This window comes from Lycium ferocissimum, chromosome 2, assembly GCF_029784015.1.
Source record: "Lycium ferocissimum isolate CSIRO_LF1 chromosome 2, AGI_CSIRO_Lferr_CH_V1, whole genome shotgun sequence".
Classification (NCBI taxonomy): domain Eukaryota; kingdom Viridiplantae; phylum Streptophyta; class Magnoliopsida; order Solanales; family Solanaceae; genus Lycium; species Lycium ferocissimum.
The window spans coordinates 41,426,381-41,445,690 of NC_081343.1; the positions used below are offsets into that span (position 1 = coordinate 41,426,381).

The following is a 19,310-nucleotide window of genomic DNA, read 5'->3' on the forward strand; positions in this document are numbered from 1 at the left end:
TTTGGCTATATTATTACAAGTTGGCTTGTTTACAGGTCTGGGAAATGATAATTTTAAGACCTTACTTCATGTCCTAATTCAATTCTTCTGACAGTCCTGTATAATTCTTCAAGTGACTGCATTTTCTTTATAACACCACTAAATGACTACCTCCTGGAATGCATTTAAAATTTAATCATCTTACATGCTTGGAACCATTTCTCTTTCTGTACAGATATACTTGTAATCGTCCAGGAAAACAAAATACTTGTAATTGTGTTAGTACATAGATGATCTTATCACAAAACAGACGTGCCCTTTTCACAACCCTCGTCCCTCGGCTGAAGGAGATCAGTTCTTTCCGATTGGTTGGTACGAAAACTTTGCGGTGTCGGTGAGGGTTCAATTCCTCATCTTATAATCTCTCCTCATTTCCCCTTTCGCTACACCCTATTTAATAAAAAAATTATAAACAAAAAATTCCCCCGGAGGCCCAACATATTCACTGAATTCAGGTACCAATGTCTGCTTAAATCCTCAATTAATACAGACAGCTCCATTTTGAAGTCGTTTTCCGCAATTGCAGCCCTATGATCAGATTGATAGTTTTCTAAACTTCACTTTTGGAGCATAAAATGGTCAGACATCCAAAGGGTCCTCATACGATTTTAACAATTTCATTGGAACAGAAAAAAAGAAAAGAAAAGAAAAGATCAAAATGCAACAACATACTCAAATTTATTTCTAAAGAGAAGGTAGTCCACTCCCACAAGAAAAACACAATTTAGACCTGTCTTGTTGCAGTTAATTCATGAATAAGCTCATTTAACATTTTCCATGATGATCCACCTTCTTTGACTGCATTAATGGCTGCTTCTCCAATGTCCTCCACTTTCTTCCTTGCCTCTTTACCTTTCTCTCCTTCCATCAACTCCCTTATCGGCTTTTCCAAACCTTCACACTTGACGAACCCTCTCACTGATCCATCACACGTCTCAACTCTTAGCCCAATCTTGATTTCCTCCACCACCATTCTTGCATTTAGGTGTTGCTCTGCCATCATTGGCCATGCCAGTATTGGCACCTTTGCACATATGCTCTCTATCACTGAGTTCCAACCGCAGTGGCTTAGAAAACCTTGAACGCTCCCGTGGTTCAAGATTTCTCTTTGATCAACCCACTCTGTAACCACTAGTCCCCTGTTTTCAACTCTGTTTTCGAACCCCTCATTGACATCATCTATACTTTTCCTGACTACCCACAAAAAGTTCACTTCCGATTTCTCTAATCCATTTGTAATTTCCCTATATTGTTCAAAAGATATTTCCGCTTGGGTCCCAAATGCCACGTATAAAACTGATTTCCCCTGTTCTAGCATCCCGTCAAGCCATTTGATGTATGAAGGTTTCTCTAACCTTTCCAACTGTGATTTTTGTGGCTCGACCGCTGCACAAAATGGTCCGACACACAATGCTTTTGGACTAAATTTACTGTTAAAATAGTTAATATAAAGAGATTCAAGCTCGTAAAAGCTGTTGACAAGTAGAGCATAACTTTTAGAGGTGGCAATGCCTGTCTCAACACGAAGCTCGAAAAGCGAGCCCTTGGGTTCACGGTCTCTTAAGGGTGAGTCAAAGTCATTCCTAGTTAGTTTAATCCAGGGGAAATCAGGAACTTCAAACAGATCATCATCCGACAATTCTGTCCGAAGAAGAACACTAGAGGAACGCGACAAGGACGTGGCAAAAGTGCTTATTCCAAAATAAACGAGTCTTGGGATACCAAATTTATTTGCAGAGTCTAAAGTCCAGCCAAGAAAGCCATCAGTGATCATAAAAGTAACTGGCGGAAGAGACTCTAAGGCCTTTTCGAAATGGGATTTCATGGATTTGGTGGCGTTGGCAAAGGTAGAAAAAAGGGACATGGATGGAAGTTTATCAGTACTTTCAACACCTGGTGGAATTCCTTCAATGTTTTGAGGAAAAGGGATGTCGATGATATTGATGTTGGTGTCTGAAAGGGAATCGCAGAAAAAAGGGCGATTTGCATGAGTGGTAAAGATGGTAATTGAAATTTTGCGATCGAGTAGAAGGCGAGCAAGGTCGAAGATAGGAATAATATGGCCTTTGGACATGAAAGGGAACAGAACAACATGAATAGTAGAATGAGGAGAAGCCATTTCTTGATGTTTGATTTCTGAATGGAGAGCTTTACTCTCATAAAACATGAGAGCATAAAGTCAATACAATCTCCTTGGTCTAGTAGATTCGTTTTGCAGCTTGTTTGGAGGTGAATTATGCTATCACGTTTAGTAGCTAAGCAGAGCTGTTTATCGATGTATAAAATCGATACCCGCATTCGATCTATAATTTAAATCAAGATAACAAATACACGTAGTATGTTATTATGAATATATATTATTATTTTATTTATATAGTAATAATAACCACGAAAATACATTTAATAACTAAACTCTGCATAACTTGTTCTTGCATAAAATATACATAAATTCCTTCATAACTAATCTCTACATGACTAATGCCTGTATAACATTAACCAGTTACCTATCAAACGAACCCGAAATCTGTTTAGCGTGTCTTTTTTTTTCTTTTATTAATATTTTGCATACCTACTGCAAATTCCACCTTAAAATAAAAAACTTTCAGCCAAAAGCCCTTCTGCTGGTGGAGAGGTTTAGTTTAATTGAAAAGGACAGCGCACTTTCCGCCACTTCGATCTATCATTCCTTAAAATATTAAGCTCAGTTCCTTGTAACCTCCCACGTCTTATGATTAAAATAAGTATATATACAGTTATGCCTATATATAAGATACATGATGTAATGATATCGTACGTTGTGATTGATTGCCACGATTTGTACATATACTTGTCATAAACAAATGGAATTTGACTATGTAACTACTACACAGAGATGAGAATCAATATAGTAGTACACATGATGACGCTTGGCATCTTCCATGGTCTCGGCCAAATGCTTAATTAGTTAAGGGAGACATTATCAACTAAATTTTCAAACTTTTCTGGATTGGAGAATTTGTTTTTTCACAGCTATTAGAATACTAGTGAGGTATATGTCATCATTTGCTTCAATGCATATATATTTCTTCGTTTCTAATGGGGTAAATTAGAAACATGGAATTGTCAAGACCTACTTAAGAATTGTTAGCGCGGAAGTGATAAAAACACAGTAATTAACGTGGTTCGGATCGATGTGATCCTAGTCAACGGAGAACGGTCGAGACTTTTATTAATATCAAGGGAGAAAGTAAGTTAAAAGATTGAATACTTTTAGGTTTAAGATTGAATACTTTTAGGTTTAAGATTGAATACTCTTGGGTTAAATATTACCACTTTACTTACTGCTACCCATTTGGAACGTTGTTACCCATTGTTTCATAATGTACCGTTTGTATCTTGTATTGTATTGTCTTGTCTTTTTTTGTAGATACAATGTTTGGATAGATCAGACGTTTCTTTGCTTTGTAGAATAACATATTTTTTGTTTGGATTGAATGTATCAAATGCATTTTTTAATTGGTAAGTTTACTAAAATACCTAAACTATAAGTTAAGTGCATGTAAATTGTGCAATAGGATAATATCGGACCATTAACAAAACACTTAAAATTGAAGAAGACCACGGAATTAACTCACCATTATAATTGTTGAACCCAGTTTAACCTCAATTCCATTTTCCAAAGTTTAATAATTTGGGGTATTAGGACATATCCAAATTGGTAGATCTTAAATATTGTTGGTGAGGCAACAAAAGCGACGGGGATCACCCGAGAAGATTACCAAACACCAATAATGATTAAAAGCATGGATCTTAGACACAAACAAATTCGCATTTCAAATTCAATCCTAAATAGTTAAGAAACGTCATTAACCACTCAAAATCTTTAAAATTTCACTCGGTATAGAAAGTTTGAAGACACCCACAAACGATTTTCTCACGATACCTATATTTTTCACATAATCCATAGCTTAAAATGCATAACTAAATAATTGTCAATAACGAAGTATTCATGCGGTCCACAAAATCATAAATACTTAAAATTTAAATAAAATTATTCTAAACTTAATCTTCGGGTGACATCATGGTCAATAAAGAATCTTGCGTCTTCCCGGACATCCCGTCGGTGTGCGACACGTATACCTTTTTTACAAAGAACTATATAAGCCTTATCAAGCTCGTATGACGTTCCAAATTCATCTCCTTTACCATTTGCCATATCTCGTTCGCGCAGAATAGGAGGCATAGTTGAAAGTCGGTTAATTGCATGAGCCAAATTGTCCATCCCACCTCTCGACATGTCGGCCATTCCATCAAGATGATCATGTTTAGACTTTTTATTTTCCGGTAGTGAGTTGGTGTCTCTAGATAGCTATTCGATGTAGGTTCACCATTAGTTGGTTGATTCCCGCTTTATCCGTCCATGTTCCCGGTGTTTTCCAACGGCAAGATTCACTGAAATCATCTCATCTACCTCATCAATAGTCAACGAACTAGTACTTGATCTTTTCAAATTTTTACGAGCAGCACCTCTTTTTAACATATCTACGGTCCGATCCCCGCATGCTTTCCGGGCTCGCATCCTTTCCATACAGACATTATTAGCTTATCATAATTTCTAATTGACATGGTCTCCGCTCGGCAGAGTGCAGTTTAGCCTATATATAAAAAATAGAATACATTTCAAGAAAATGATAGCGAACATTATCATACGAAAATAAGAACAAAACTAATAAACTAGTAATCGCATGAATTTACGAATTACCGGTCCCATACTTCAAAGTTGATCCCACATATTTGTTATGGGGATCACATGAAAACCCGCTCATCCCCATTTGAAATGTGTCATAGCATTTAAAAATTTAGTTTTAATTTACTCGTTCGGTTGTGAATTTTCTCCTTGTTAATAAATTTATCGTGAAATTTTGATCGTAGCTCCTTCAATATGTTGTCTAGTGCGTGTGTAGTGAAAGTTCCACCAATTCTATTCCCACGTGTTTGCTCGTTATTGCAATGCATCAATTAATGTGTCATCCATAGCATTTGACCAAACACATGTTATTATACGAAACATTTGTATCGCTTGAGGTGGATGCCTTTGACTTTTCGACATGTTGACAACCACGGAGATTAAGATAAATTTTCATAAGACATAATTAAAGAAAACATCATCACACATAGTTATTGATAAGTGTTATAAGATAAAGTAAAATGCACGACACAAAATGTTTATAAATCAAATAATAGCATCAAAAATTACATTCAAATGATATCAAATGAATAATAGTGACACAAAGTTCATTTGAATTTTTATCTAATAAAATTAATCTTGGTAATTAATCCCTTAGCATTTTTTGCTATGTTATCTCGAATCAATTCCCACTTCTTCTATATTCCTCGGTGCTCTCCTAGGATGATTTGGAAGTTCTCTACGCACATCATTATCATTCATAAGCTCCGCATCAACTTGAGCAAGTAACTCATCATTTGGATCTACACCTCTTAAGTAGTTGTGCAAAATACAACATGCAAAGATAATAAGCTTTTGGGTGTCAATACCATATGAGGACTCCGTTGAACTAGAAATTATAGGAAGTCTCTTTTTTAAGAACTCCAAATGCTCGTTCGATAGCATTACGCAAAGAACCGTGTCGCAAATTAAATAATTCACGAGCATTTCGAGGGGCGGATTTCTTGAATACTCTTTTCAAGTCGATATCGCTCCCCCTATAAGGTGTAATAAGCCCACTTCTTAACATGAGTCCAAAGATCAACAAGGTAGTATTTTCCAAATATAAACAAATAAAAGATTCAATTATTTGTTCATCACGTATATCTATGTCTAGACAAATTTATATAACGTTTACCAACACGGAATTTTAATGGGTCTTGTCTATTTAGTGCGCTTCTTTCATAATTCTTGAATCGGATGTTGTACGCTTCCACCCTTGTTAACACGTATGTGAACTTTAAATCAAATGAGTATCGAAGCTAATACATTCCGTGTTGGATAATCTTTCCTCCAGCGGTATTTTGGTGCTTCACTTTTGTGAAACTTTAACACGTACGTGTGTTCCATCAATTGCACCAATACAATCCCGATAGTATAATAATCAATGAACATGCAAACAATCTTGACATTGCTAAAGTTTGAGTAAAATTATAACTACTTTCATCTTTAAAAATATGGGTAGAATCTTTGGTTCTTTGGCAATTTTAAGGAACTTGGGATCCATCGTGTTGTTTAATAAATATTTCATATAGCCCCAATATAGCTCGTAGACAACATGAAAAGTATTGTCGACCGACTCCCCGATCGTCGAACATGAAAGATTAGTTCGCGATTTGTCACATTACGTGCTAACAAAAAGTGTTTTCGCAACGTTCTTCAACTCGTAGCTCGAAGTGTTGGTCTAAGACCTCCATCTCTAACTAACATCTCACGAGAGAGACCGGTAAAAGCCGAAGGGGTCATTCTTAAAATATTACGACAAAGTTCTGAAGAAAATAGATGACTCAATAGTTCATCTCTAACTTGCTCTCTTTCAAGGCGTATGGCATGTGTGATCGTACGTCGATCATTTTCAATTTCACGTGCATAATTCCAAAACCAAATAAATGCTAAGAGAAAGCGTATGATGCTAAAAGAGCTCACTTGTCCCAATATTTGCCTATTATCTTGATTATTCGATCGACCATCTATAATAAAATTAAGTGAGACGCATCAACTAATTAAACTACGTAAGATGCTAAAATAAATATGAATATAAACATGTGTTGCGAAAATGCCTTTATTCGGGCAACAACATGTTCACGTAAAATCATGTACTCTAGCTTATCGTTTTGGTTTTTATCGCTTTTTCGATTATTTGGGTTTTTCGATTTTTTTCGGTTTTTAAAGAAACACATTGTTCACATAGATGAACAATGAACAAGCAACATCAACAAGTAAAATTTGCATTGGCATTTAACTCAACATGAACAATACGAGAAATTTCCCACAAAGTAAACCGAAGATTCACATATAGGTGTATTACACAATTCTAGAGTCATGGTTTAACGAAGATGGGAAAGCACGGCAAATAAGCAAAATATTCTATGCAAAAAAATAAAACAAGAAAGCAAGCAAATTAATGAAATTATGGCGTAGTCCCGAGCAAAAAGCAAACATATGAGAATGGAATAAGTAGAATGGAATTAGCTTACCGTAACTTCAAAACTATGGCACGAGTCCCGAGCAAAAAGCAAACATATAAAATTAAAAGAAGGAAGAAGAAACGAGCGAGGACAATAAAGAAAAAACGTAGAAGGAGATAAAAGAAGGAAGAAGACGTACAAGGAGCAGATAAACAGAAGGAAGAAGACGTAGGAGCCAAACTGTAGGAGACGAGGAGTTACGTAAAAGACGTGGGGTATAGGATTTTTGGGTGGAGTTAAATAATATAAGGCAAAGGAAAAAAATAGGATTATGAAATATTAAGTAAGGACATAATTGGAAAAAGAAATTAGGTAACAATGGGATAACACCAAATCGGTTGTTACATAAAATGGGGCTTTTCATTGTTACGTAACGACTAATTTAACAATACGATACAATACATTTTAAATAACAATCAAAACAAACATTGTTTTTGTGGTAACAATATAATACAATACAATGGGTAACAATGTTCCAAACAGAGTGTTAATAAATTCTAGCTAGCATGCATGTTTACTACTAGGTCTAATCCTTTACTAGAAAGGATCTAAATCCCAATAACACTCGAAAACCAACAAAGAAAAAAGTTTCCTTTTATTCTTTCCTTTCGAGTAGGAATTGGCTTGAATATCTTTTCAACTTCACAATCTCCACCTTGAGATGAATTTCGAGCTTCCATATGACGCATTAAGCCCAATGTCTCTAAGCCTACGTGAGCTAACTCCGTGTAGGAAACAAGAACCTAATCAAACCTTGTACATTCTAGTAGCTCTACCTTGCCGTCCCGTTCTCCTCCATCCTTACGCGGTTGATGCGAACTCTGCCAAATTCATACAATGACCGAACTTGACAAGAGGAACCACTTGGTCAACACGTCAACACTGCGTTGTCCTTTGTATCAACATTCAAGACTTTAACCGCGCCTTGTTCAACAACATCACGAATAAAATGGAATCCGATATCAATGTGTTTGATGCGATCATGGAATCTCCGATTTTTTATCAAGTGAATAGCACTACGCTATCACATTTTAGAGTTGGTTCATGTTGAACCACTACTCATTCTCGACACCAAACCTTTCAACTATATAGCACTCCGTTTCTTGCCGTAACGCCATATATTCGAACTTATGTTGTGGATAAAGAAACTATCGGGAGAGTTGCCTTCCAACTTATGGCACTACACCGCAAGTAGTAAAGATATAGCCGTTGTTGATCTCCTTCTATCAAGATCACTGTGCAAAATCGTAATCCACATAACCAAGGACCGAGAAGCCTTCATTTCTCATCCTATAAAGTTAGACCAACGTTTGAAGAACCTTAAGATATCTCAATATTCAACAATTCTTCCCCAGGATTAGACATGAATCGACTTACTACACTCGTTTTAGCAGCAATATCAGGTCGAGTGCAAACCATAGCATACATAATCCTACCAACTGCACTAGAATAAGGAACTTCCTTTTCCTTTGATTGCGGTGCCATCAAAGAAGAAAGTCTGAAATGTTGTGTTAACGGTAAAGTAACGGGTTTACATTTATTCATGCCAAACCTCTAAACTACCTTCTCAATATACTTTTTCCGTGAGAGATGTACCTCACCGTTCTTCCTGTGAATCTCCATTCCAAGGATTTTCTTAGCTTTACCTAAATCTTTCATGTCAAACTCCTTACTTAGTAGTTTCTTCAAATCATTTATCTCTGTCATACTATTAGCAAATAATAACATATAATCAACATATAACAAGAATAAATATTTGAATTAACAGATACCATCATGTAATACACGCAGCTATCAAATGCACTTCTCGAGAAACCTTTAGTAATCATGAACGCAACAAATCTCTTGTACATTGTCGTGGTGGATCAAGTCAAACCATACAAAGATTTCTTCAATTGACAAACACGGTCTTCTTTTCCTTCAATAAGGAAACCCTCAGTCGATTCATGAAGATCACTTCTTCAAGTTCACCATGTAAGAATGTCTTCGACATCGAGGTATGAAGCTTCAAGTCATAATGGGCAACCAAAGCTAGTAACAAAGCAGGAATTGAGCTATGCTTGCTTCGGTGAGAAAATCTATTGTAGTCGATTCCTCCTTCTCGAACAAAAGCCCCTAGTAACCAATCTCTCTGTATCTAGTATCTTCTACACCGAATGCTATCCTTTTTCCGAAGACCCATTTGCAACCAAATTTCTCTCTTCCTCTTTAGTAGACTCACCAAATCCACGTATACCGGATTCTTGTGTGGAGACTCCATCTTCGGTCCATGGCTAAACGCCGTTGATCAGCTTCACCACACATAGTGACTTTCACGTATAGCTTGAGAGTTCCAGATCCTTTATTTCATCCTCGACAATAGGTAATGCTTAGGCCACAAGATTAGCTTGCGAAGGATGAGGATAATATTTTGGATTAGGCTTCGGAGTTCATTTGTCCCTTCTAGTAGCTATACTGTATGGTTCACCTTTAGGTACTACTGTGTGAGCTTTTTCATTATCCGACCTCCACCCGAGTCACTCGCATCCTCTGCTCGGTGAGTTTCACATTTTCCTCCGTTTAAGTGTAAGTACTTTCGTCCTGCGCAAAGTCAATAGAAGTCTTTCCAGGATCAAGCATAGATGTCTCATTAAAAGTAGCATCTCTGATAGAACCTATGAGTTCACCCTTTTTGAGTTTGCCACCTGAAAGTTCACCAAAATAGTCTAAGGGACCTGGTCCCTAAGCTGTTTTCACAGATAATGGTAGAAAGTAAAAAAGGCAAGATATTTATGAGGAAAGCTCCTTGCTCAAGGTATTAAAAACCATGACCTACCCCAGTAGGATTTTCAACTTCACTAAACTGAGCCTTTGTTCAGATTACAACCTAGGAATTAAGCTCGTAATTTCTCTCTCTTACAATGTCCCTATTGTAAGCAACTCTTGACTGCCACTAGCCAAGCAAAACTAATACACCTTGCCTACCTCTAGACAAGTGTACCTCTTAAATCTTAAGTAGGTAAATAGCCTACAAACCACTTCTGAGAATTCAAACTAATACACCTAGACTAACTTTAGCCTAGTGTCATAAGCATTTCAAAGCTTGTAAAGATAAACTTCTTACAAGCAACCCCTTAGAATTCAAGCACCTACAAAACGACTTCTTAAAAGAGAAGAGGTAGGTTTACAATTTTATAGAACAAAATACAAAGACTCTCGACAAACTAAGGACCTAAAGCATCTTGATAGGGCGGTCCTTCTGATTGTTGGATCTTTGTTCTTAAGAGCACCTTGAGAGGGGTAGCGGCTTCACTTGAGAGAAATATAATTTTCATATTTGTAAGTGTTAGGTCAGCTAATCCCAACATGTTGTACACGTATGAGACCGAGGTAGAGAGCGTGTGGAGACATGTGACAATAGATGGTAACTTTCAAATTTATTAGTTCTGGCACACACATACGGGTGTCTTCTGCTCATAGCCTTTACTGAACGGTGCGGCAAGTTTACCAACTGTTATGTTTCGTATAGAGCCTAGGGGACCTGATCAAAGACCTAGTCCTTGGTGTGTTTGTCAGATCATCAAAACTACAACGTATCATAACTCATCAATTTCCCCCTTTTTGATGATGACAAACTTGTAATTGATGTTCCCCCTAAGAACGTGGCCATTAACATCAAGTGCGCATCAATATGAAGCATAAATATACAAAATAAAGTTGCCATAGTGCCATAGTCATCGTTACAGGCCAAAAAAAGAGATTTTACAGAATTAGGACCAGGGGTAGGCAAGGGACCAAAAAGGATAAAATGAGATGGATCATGTGTTTGCAGGTTTGATAGGGTTGAAAGCTTTGAGCATCATGTCTAGCCTGGCATCTATAGCTCTGTGATTTTCCAAGATCTGCTCCTGAAGTTGTCCAACTTTCTGCTGCAGATTTTCATTTTTGCCTCTTAACTTAGCAACCTCTTCCGTCTGTGTCTCTCTAGGACCAGGTCCTTCCGCCTTTAGTTTAGCATTTCCTGCTCTTAACAAGGCATTTTCAACCTGCAGCCTCTCTATGTCAGCTAACATTTTCTCATTTGCCTCAATGAGACTTGAAATAGTAGAGGTGCTTCCTATTCCCCTTTCTTTTGCACAATGCCACTTTCCTCTAATGTGCTCAACGAGAATATAAGTTTCCTTATTCCTTTAGTGGCTTTCCTAGTAGCAACTTTGAAGTGATAAAAAACTTTTGTCAGAAGAAAGACATAAGGTAGGCCATGCTTGCCATTTTTTTGTATTTACGACTTTTATCATATGCTCAATCGTGACAGACGGTAGACTGACTAAGTGTCCTTTATCCAAAACCTCCATCAGGAACAAATCCCTCTTAGATGTGATACACCTTGTCTCAGCTCTGGGCAATACCACCTTGTTGACCAACTCAAAAGAAGCGATAGTGTGGCTTCATTTGCTTCTTATACGAGTATCGGTGGTCACTTGCTCTCCAATCTTGATTATGAAACTTTTGAAATCATTCGAGGCTTTGATATCCTTGTCATTTCCCAGCATTTTCATTCCCTCAGTTGGGACACCTAGAATCTCGCCCAGTTGAGTTTCATCCAGAGCGAAATCAACTCCTCCAATTCTGCACACTAAGGTATGGTTGTCGATGTCTTTGCTAGCATTTACAAAGAAATCTGCTACCTCTTTCTCGTAGGCAAGAGCAGGCCCTTGAAATAGATGGTCCTATTGTTGAGATTTCAAGATTCCCATCAATTCATTCAATCCCTGATGTCCAACTATTTCAAGATCAAGCATTCTTCCAAGTAGCACTTTTTGTCCTTTCAGATTCTTGATTCTCAATATCTCTTCATTTTTCTTAAGTGCTCCCTGTCGTGAAGGACCAAGTCCCTTCCTGACTTCCACCCTTTTCCTTTTGGATGGACCTGTTTCCTCAATTTCAACGTCCTTCTTTTTTTTAGGAGATTTAGAGATTTTTCGAGACTTGTCCAATTCAGTGGTATCTTTCTCACTCCTCAATTTTACCTTCTCTTTCGAGCTTTTTCTTTCCCGGTGAGACTCTTCTTATTCTTCCTTTCCTTGGTTATCAACCACATTCACCACCTTTTATTTGTCTCTTGGCCTCACTAATCTTCTTCTACTCTTTGGACTCTTCTCTTTGTCAGTCTTAGAAGTGGAGTCTGGTTGTGTTTGAGTTCTGAGTTTGATATTGGCAGGTTTTTTGCTAGGCTGTGAGACCACTTTATTTTTGGAAATATGTTTACTCTTGGTAATGTTTCCTTTCCCAGATGATTTTGAAGCACCAGATTCCCTTCCTGAGCATCTTTCTAGAGGTACAACAATGGAGGACAGGGGTACAATGTCCAAATAATGTTCCTCTGGACCAGGTCCCTTGTCCACATACTTTGTTTCACCATTGTTCCTATGTTCCACTTCATTTTCTACCAACTTTTTCTCAATCTCTCCAGATTTCTCTTGTGTTTCCATACTTACTTTTTCAGATTCCCTTTCAACCACTTCTTTCTCAGCAATATCACTTACGATAGTTCGTACGATGTCATCAAGATTATCACCGAAAGATTATCTAAACGAGACATCCACATTTTCACTTCTCACTTTAGCAATATTATTAGCCTCATTGGCTGCAATATCTTCTGCACTTTTACTAGATTTTTTCACTATCTCACTTTCATTTGCTGCATCACCTAACACAGCCCTTCCTGTCTCAAACTCGGTATCAAAATAACAATAGACAACTTTACCTCTTTTTCACAACTACCAATCACATTATCGACATTTACGGAACTTTCTAATTCTTCTCTACTGGTTAAGGGGTTGGAAATTTCTGATTTTTGAGGTTGTTCTTTTAAAACCCTTTCCTTATTCTCATGCGTCAGCTACGCTAACCTATAGATTTTAGCACCTTTGTTTTGACTTGACACCTCTATCTCATCATCATTATCAGCTGTTTCTTCCGTAAGACCAAAACGTTGGGAGGTATGAACGGTTTTGACACTGATGTCAGAGTCATGGTTGTCAGACAAAGAGGGTTTTATAGATTCAGAGATAAAAACTTTTGATTTTTGTTTCTCTTGAGTTTTAAAGGGACCATGAACAACTGGTTTAGGTGAAAGCACAGTAGGTTTGTGGATGGTAGAAATATAACCTTATTGAAAAAGAAAGGATGATAGTGGGTCTGTTGGAGTGGGTTCTTTAGGAGGTGAGAGAGTGGGGTTGATTTCTGCTCCAACAGAAAATGAGGGTTCAAGGTCAGACATGGTGTATTTTGAGCGAAGAGATGAAGAGGAAAGCAGGACTTGATAGTGTTAGGATTTGAGGGATTATGTGAGAGAAAGGAAAGATGATGAGTGTAAAATGGCTTATATGGGAGGAAGGAACCGATTTCTATTGGTTTGATAAAAAAGTACTTTTACAACCGGGTCGGTTTAGAGAAAAGAGACGTTTGGCTTAAAAAGAAGCGGGCACTAATGATGACATGGCACTTAGGCAAAATCAAAAGGTATGTCAATGCTTGAAAGGACTACTAACCTGAGTCATAGGGACCTGATCCCTTGACCTTTATGAGGACAGCTTAGGAAAAAACTCTGAAGAGTGTAATGTCTCCAATGTTAGGTTGTCCTGAAATTGCCATGTGAGCATACCTGTAACGGCATAAGGATGAGTTAGATATCTCCAAAAAAAAAAAAAACACTTCGGCATTGTACCTTTTTTCTCAACGTAGCAATTTATAGAGAAGCCATTAGATGATTTTGAACAACCACAGCTTCACTGACTCAATCTATGTAGCTCAAACATCGCTTTAAGGATTTAGATGACATCACTGATTGCATATTCAACTCCTCTCCATGAATGCTCTTTAAATTCATAAAGAACTTAGTTCAAGGGACTTCAGCATATCCAACAGGCTTGTGTTGTTCCTGACAAGAAGTGGTTTCTATCCTTTGGATACAATAAAAATTTGCTTGACACTTTAAGGATTTTAATATCGTCCCTCCTAAACCCTTATGCAAATCCTTGATTGTACTGAAATAGGGTGCCTTTTGATGGTTTACCAGTTTGCAAACACAGAAGACGATTTTTCTTATTTATCATCCCTTGTTCAGAGCTTTTGTCCATGAGCTGGACATCCCTCTCTTCTCTCATCTCAAGTCATCTTTAAGAGGAACTTTTGATGTTCAATGTGCTTGCCTTGAGTAGTGAGCAACCTTATCAAGCTGAGGTGATAGCTTAGGAACCTTAGGTCCTATAAATTGAAGGGACCAGGTTCTTTTGCATTCTATGGACACCTGGCTGTACCTTCTTCCTTTACTATCCTCTGCTTGAATTATTATCTCAGCCTTACGCCCTATCCTCCTCTGCTTTTGTGATCTTCGTTCCTTTTCAGAGGACTTCATTAAAAATTCCAAGGAGGATTTCTTCATACCCTTAGAATTGAGCTCTTTTTAAGTCTTTCTCACGATCATTGAGACAGAAGAATTTGCACTCAGATCTCTTTAGACAATTCAGCTTGGACCTTCTTGTACTAACCAGCTCACAGTGAATCCTTAAGAATAGGATCTCAAACACACATTCATTAAGCATAAGCCTAATGAAAATACCACCTATCATCAGCACTGTCTTGACAGATCTTCATGAGTCTTGTCTTTCTTTTCCCAAAAGAGAAAGTGAGGAGTTCTAGAGACAGAGCACACACAGATTACCCTTGTCTTATCTTTAGCACACCACTTGTTATCATTTGCTGTCGATCTCATATGGACCTGGTCCTCTAAAATTTGTATCCTTTTCATTTATATCATTGATAGGGAGCAAGTATCTATCTATTGACAAGATAAGATTAGCCATGTTGAACTCCCCGTAGCTGGCCTATCTTAGTACACTTGCAATTCAACCCTTCTGCATGGTACGCATATTCAAATCCATGAGAGATTGTCTTGTCGACTTTTGTTCACATAAAAAGTGCATTATCTCCTCATGTTACCACTCGACACACTCGCACCTTTCAAGGCCTTGAGTGGGAGAAGATTAACCATTTCTTCAGTTTTGCGCTCAGAGCAGTCATATTTACCACACTTTGTTGACTGTTCCTTTCTCACTCGAGACCTCACCTCCAATTACTTATAGAACTTAGGAACCCGAACTAGTTTGGGTTCCAAGTAATGATAGAAAGGATGAACTAGATATCTCTTTGTCCATGCAGGTAACATGCTCTTTTTTGTTTTAGGACTAGGTCCCTGACGTCTTGGTTTGCTTTCAACATTCTCTCTGTTTCTCCGTGCCAAATGAGCTTTTTCTATACTCAAGTCCTCAAAATGACCAACATGATCATAATGAGTCCAACTACATTCTTCCGGTCCGAGAGATATACTCTCTTCCTTGTTATTCTCATCTTCTAATCTTGCCACCGGGGCAAGGTTAGAGTTATATCCGAATCTTCATTATCGTTGTCCATCATGGATGTCTCCCCGCATCCCTACCATTTTCAGATTTATTGGAGGAGTCTTTCCAAACAGCTAAAGCTTTCTCAACCAAGGTGTCGGCTTTCGTTCTTGAGTTGAGCTTGTCCTCCGGGATCTGGTACTTCTCTTTTTCTTCTTCGACATTGCTACTGCTGCTTCCTAACTTTTACATGCCTTCAGTGATGTGTAACATTTCAAATTCATCTCCACTTGAGTCATTTTTCTCTTCTGATTTAACACCTTTTTTCTTCTTCTTCCTTCTTTGCTTCTTGTTTTCTTCATTTTTTCTTTTTAACTCATAGATCTTGAGGTCATTGACTGGTTCATCGAGTGTCAGCTCTACCAAACCCATGGTTTCAAGAATAGTGCAAGCTTTCACTTCCCATGAAATTGGCAGCGCCCACAGCAGTTTGCGGACTAAGAGATGCTCGTCAATGACTTTATCAAGGGAACGAAGCTCCTCAATGATGGAAGAGAATATAGTGTACATATCATGAACAAACTCACATTTCTTCATTTTGAAGAAATTATACTTTGTGGTAAGCTTTCAATTCTGAGTTGCTTGTGTTCTCCGCATTCTTAATAGATGTTTTTGAGAACATCCCGTAGATCTTTTCGCCGTTTTGCGAAGGAAATGAAATTATACTCTCTTCGACCCAAGACTGCGAATAAGGATTTTCTTGGCTTTGAGATCCTTTTGTATGGCTTCTTTGTCAGTATCACTGAGTGTCTTCTTTTCTTTTGGATCTGTCTTTTCTTCAGCCTCACAATCCTTGGCAGAAACATGAGGACCGACAAAAATAATGTACCACAACTCAAGGTTCTCTGACAAGATAAAATCCCATATCCTTGCTTTCCATCGTTCATAAAATTTTCCATTGAACCTTGGTGGTCTTGTGATAGATTTTCCTCTTATGATAGATTTTCCTTTCTCCATGTTTGGTGAACTAGCCATGACGAGGATCCTTTCTAGGTATTACTCTTTTAAAAAGAACCTGCTCTGATACCAATTGATAGAACCTATGAGTTCACCCTTTTTGAGTTTGCCACCTGAAAGTTCACCAAAACAGTCTAAGGGACCTGGTCCCTAAGCTATTTTCACAGATAATGATAGAAAGCAAATAAGGCAAGATATTTATGAGGAAAGCTCCTTGCTCAAGGTATTAAAAACCACAACCTACCCCAGTAGGATTTTCAACTTCACTAAACTGAGCACTGTTCAGATTACAACCTAGGAATTAAGCTCGTAATTCCTCTCCCTTACAATGTCCCTATTGTAAGCAACTCTTGACTACCACTAGCTAAGCAAAACTAACGCACCTTGCCTACCTCTAGACAAGTGTACCTCTCAAAGCTTAAGTAGTAAAAATGTACTTACAAACCACTCTTTCGAGAATTCAAACTAATACACCTAGACTAACTCTAGCCTAGTGTACCGCTCAAAGGCTTGTAAAGATAAGCTTCTTACAAGCAACCCCTTAGAATTCAAGCACCTACAAACAGCTTCTTAAAAGAGAAGAGTAGGTTTACAATTTTATAGAACAAAATACAAAGACTCTCAACAAACTAAGGACCTAAAACATCTTCAAATGGAACTGGTCCTTCTGATTATTGGAGCTTTTTTCTTGAGATCACCTTGAGAGGGGTGGCGGCTGCACTTAAGAGAAATATAATTTTCAACTAATCCCAATATGTTGTAGATATATGAGACCAAGGTAGAGAGCATGTGAGAGACATGTGACTATGGATGGTAACTTCCCAAGAGCTATTAGTTCCTAGCATACATATAGTCAATGTCAGCCGACGACTCGCGCCAACAAAGGTTACGCCTTACCACCGTCATGTTTCGTATAGTGCCCTGTGGGACCCGATCAAAGACCCGGTCCCTGTGTTTGTCAAATCATCAAAACTACAACGTACCATAACTCATCAATCTCTACTGATTGCAAACTTAAGAGGATCTAAAATCCATATTTCGTGTCACTTTACCCCTTCAGCATATACCATAAATAAACTTTTCGAGCTCTAGGTTCTAGTTTTCCATCACTTACATGATAATATGCGGGACATCCAAAGATTCTTAAGTACGAGTAATCAGACGGTTTACCTGACCATACCCCAATTCAAAGACTCTGGATAATTAAAATAAATTATGAGAGGTCAAAAATAAGTTGTCAACACCCCAATTCAAGTCTCTTTCTTCTTCTTCCATATGCAAAGCTCAAAGTACTTTCATGGAGGTCTGAGATTGAACCTCCATTTTTGAGTAGTTTAATCTACTCGAGGTTTTAATCCACACGATTGTGGATTTCTTTTAACTGTAATTTCCTTGTATATCTCTGCTTGAGTCCGGAATGCCACGTACAAAACCGATTTCCCCTGTTGTAGCATTCCATCAAAGCCATTTGAGTACAAAGGTTTTTTTTAACTTCTCTTTTTGTCCTTTTGGTGGCACGTGAACCGTACAAAAAGGTCCAACACACCATGATTTAGGACTAGCGATGCATGCGGTTATAGTAGTCTACGTTCAAGCTCGTAAAAGCTGTTCACAATTAGACCATAGCTTTTAGAGGTCGCTATGACCGCCTCCATGCTAAAATCGAAAAGGGAACCCATGGGTTCACACTCTCTGAAGGGTAAACCAAAGTCGTTCCTAGTCAGTTTAATCCACGGGAAATCAGGAACTTCAAACAGCTCATTATGCGACTCTTCTGTCCGAAGAATTGGCATAGCTGAAAGCGACAAAGCTGATGAAAATGAGCTCATGCCGTAATAAACGAGTCTTGGGATACCAAATTTGTTTGCTGAGTAAGTCCAGCCAAGAAAGCCATCAGTGATCATAAAAGTAACTGGTAGAAGAGATTCTAAGGCTTGTTTTAAATACGGTTGCATCAACTTGGTGGCGCTGGCAAAGGGTGGAAAAGGGACATGGATGGAAGTTTATCAGTGTTCTCGACACCTGATGGAAATGGAATGGATGTTTTGTGGAAAAGAGATGTCGATGATATTGATGTTGGTATCCGAAAGGGAATCGGAGAAAAAATGACGATTTGTAGGAGTGGTGAAGATGGTGATGGAAATGTTGCGATTAAGTAAGAGGCGAGCAAGGTTGAAGATAGGAATAATATGGCCTTTGGACATGAAAGGGAACAAAACAACATGAGTATTGTTAGAAAGAAGAGAAGCCATTTCTTGATGTTTGATTCCTAAATCACTCATAATTATACTGATTACAACAATCAATAAATGGCTAGTATTTGGCCAATCAATATAAGACTATTTATCTTACATGACAACAGGGAGAATTTAATGGAGTAGGACATATGACGACGCGTGGATTGGCATCTTCAATGGTTCCAGCCAAATGCTTAATTGAGCTATCAGCTAAATTTTCAAACTATAACCAACCCCAATGGACTTTTATGCAATATTTAAAAGGCATAATTTTAGAAACATTCCCTCTAGTTTAAATTCATTAGAATACGTGTATAATATTAAGTCTACCTTCTATTTTATTTTTAGTAACATTTATTTTGATCTATTTATTGTTAATGCAAATATTATAACTTGACTAAATTGACCTTTCCAATATAATCTTTATATTAGTTAATTTTGTGCTATGTTTAACAAAAGAATA

General features: G+C 37.7%; 1 protein-coding gene and 1 pseudogene across 1 annotated transcript; both read right to left on the minus strand.

The window, feature by feature from the left end:
* Positions 1 to 619: 619 nt before the first annotated feature.
* Positions 620 to 2,184, minus strand: LOC132037861 (UDP-glycosyltransferase 90A1-like). Its single transcript, XM_059428497.1, has one exon. It carries the CDS (start codon positions 2,156 to 2,158, stop codon positions 764 to 766), a length of 1,395 nt encoding a protein of 464 aa, XP_059284480.1. The 5' UTR covers positions 2,159 to 2,184; the 3' UTR covers positions 620 to 763.
* A 15,412-nt stretch (positions 2,185 to 17,596) lies between these two features.
* Positions 17,597 to 18,862, minus strand: LOC132047599 (UDP-glycosyltransferase 90A1-like; annotated as a pseudogene).
* Between the last annotated feature and the right edge of the window lie 448 nt (positions 18,863 to 19,310).

Excerpts from the sequence above, each read along its gene's own strand:
- LOC132037861 (XM_059428497.1), bottom strand. The coding sequence starts at position 2,158 with ATGGCTTCTCCTCATTCTACTATTCATGTTGTTCTGTTCCCTTTCATG.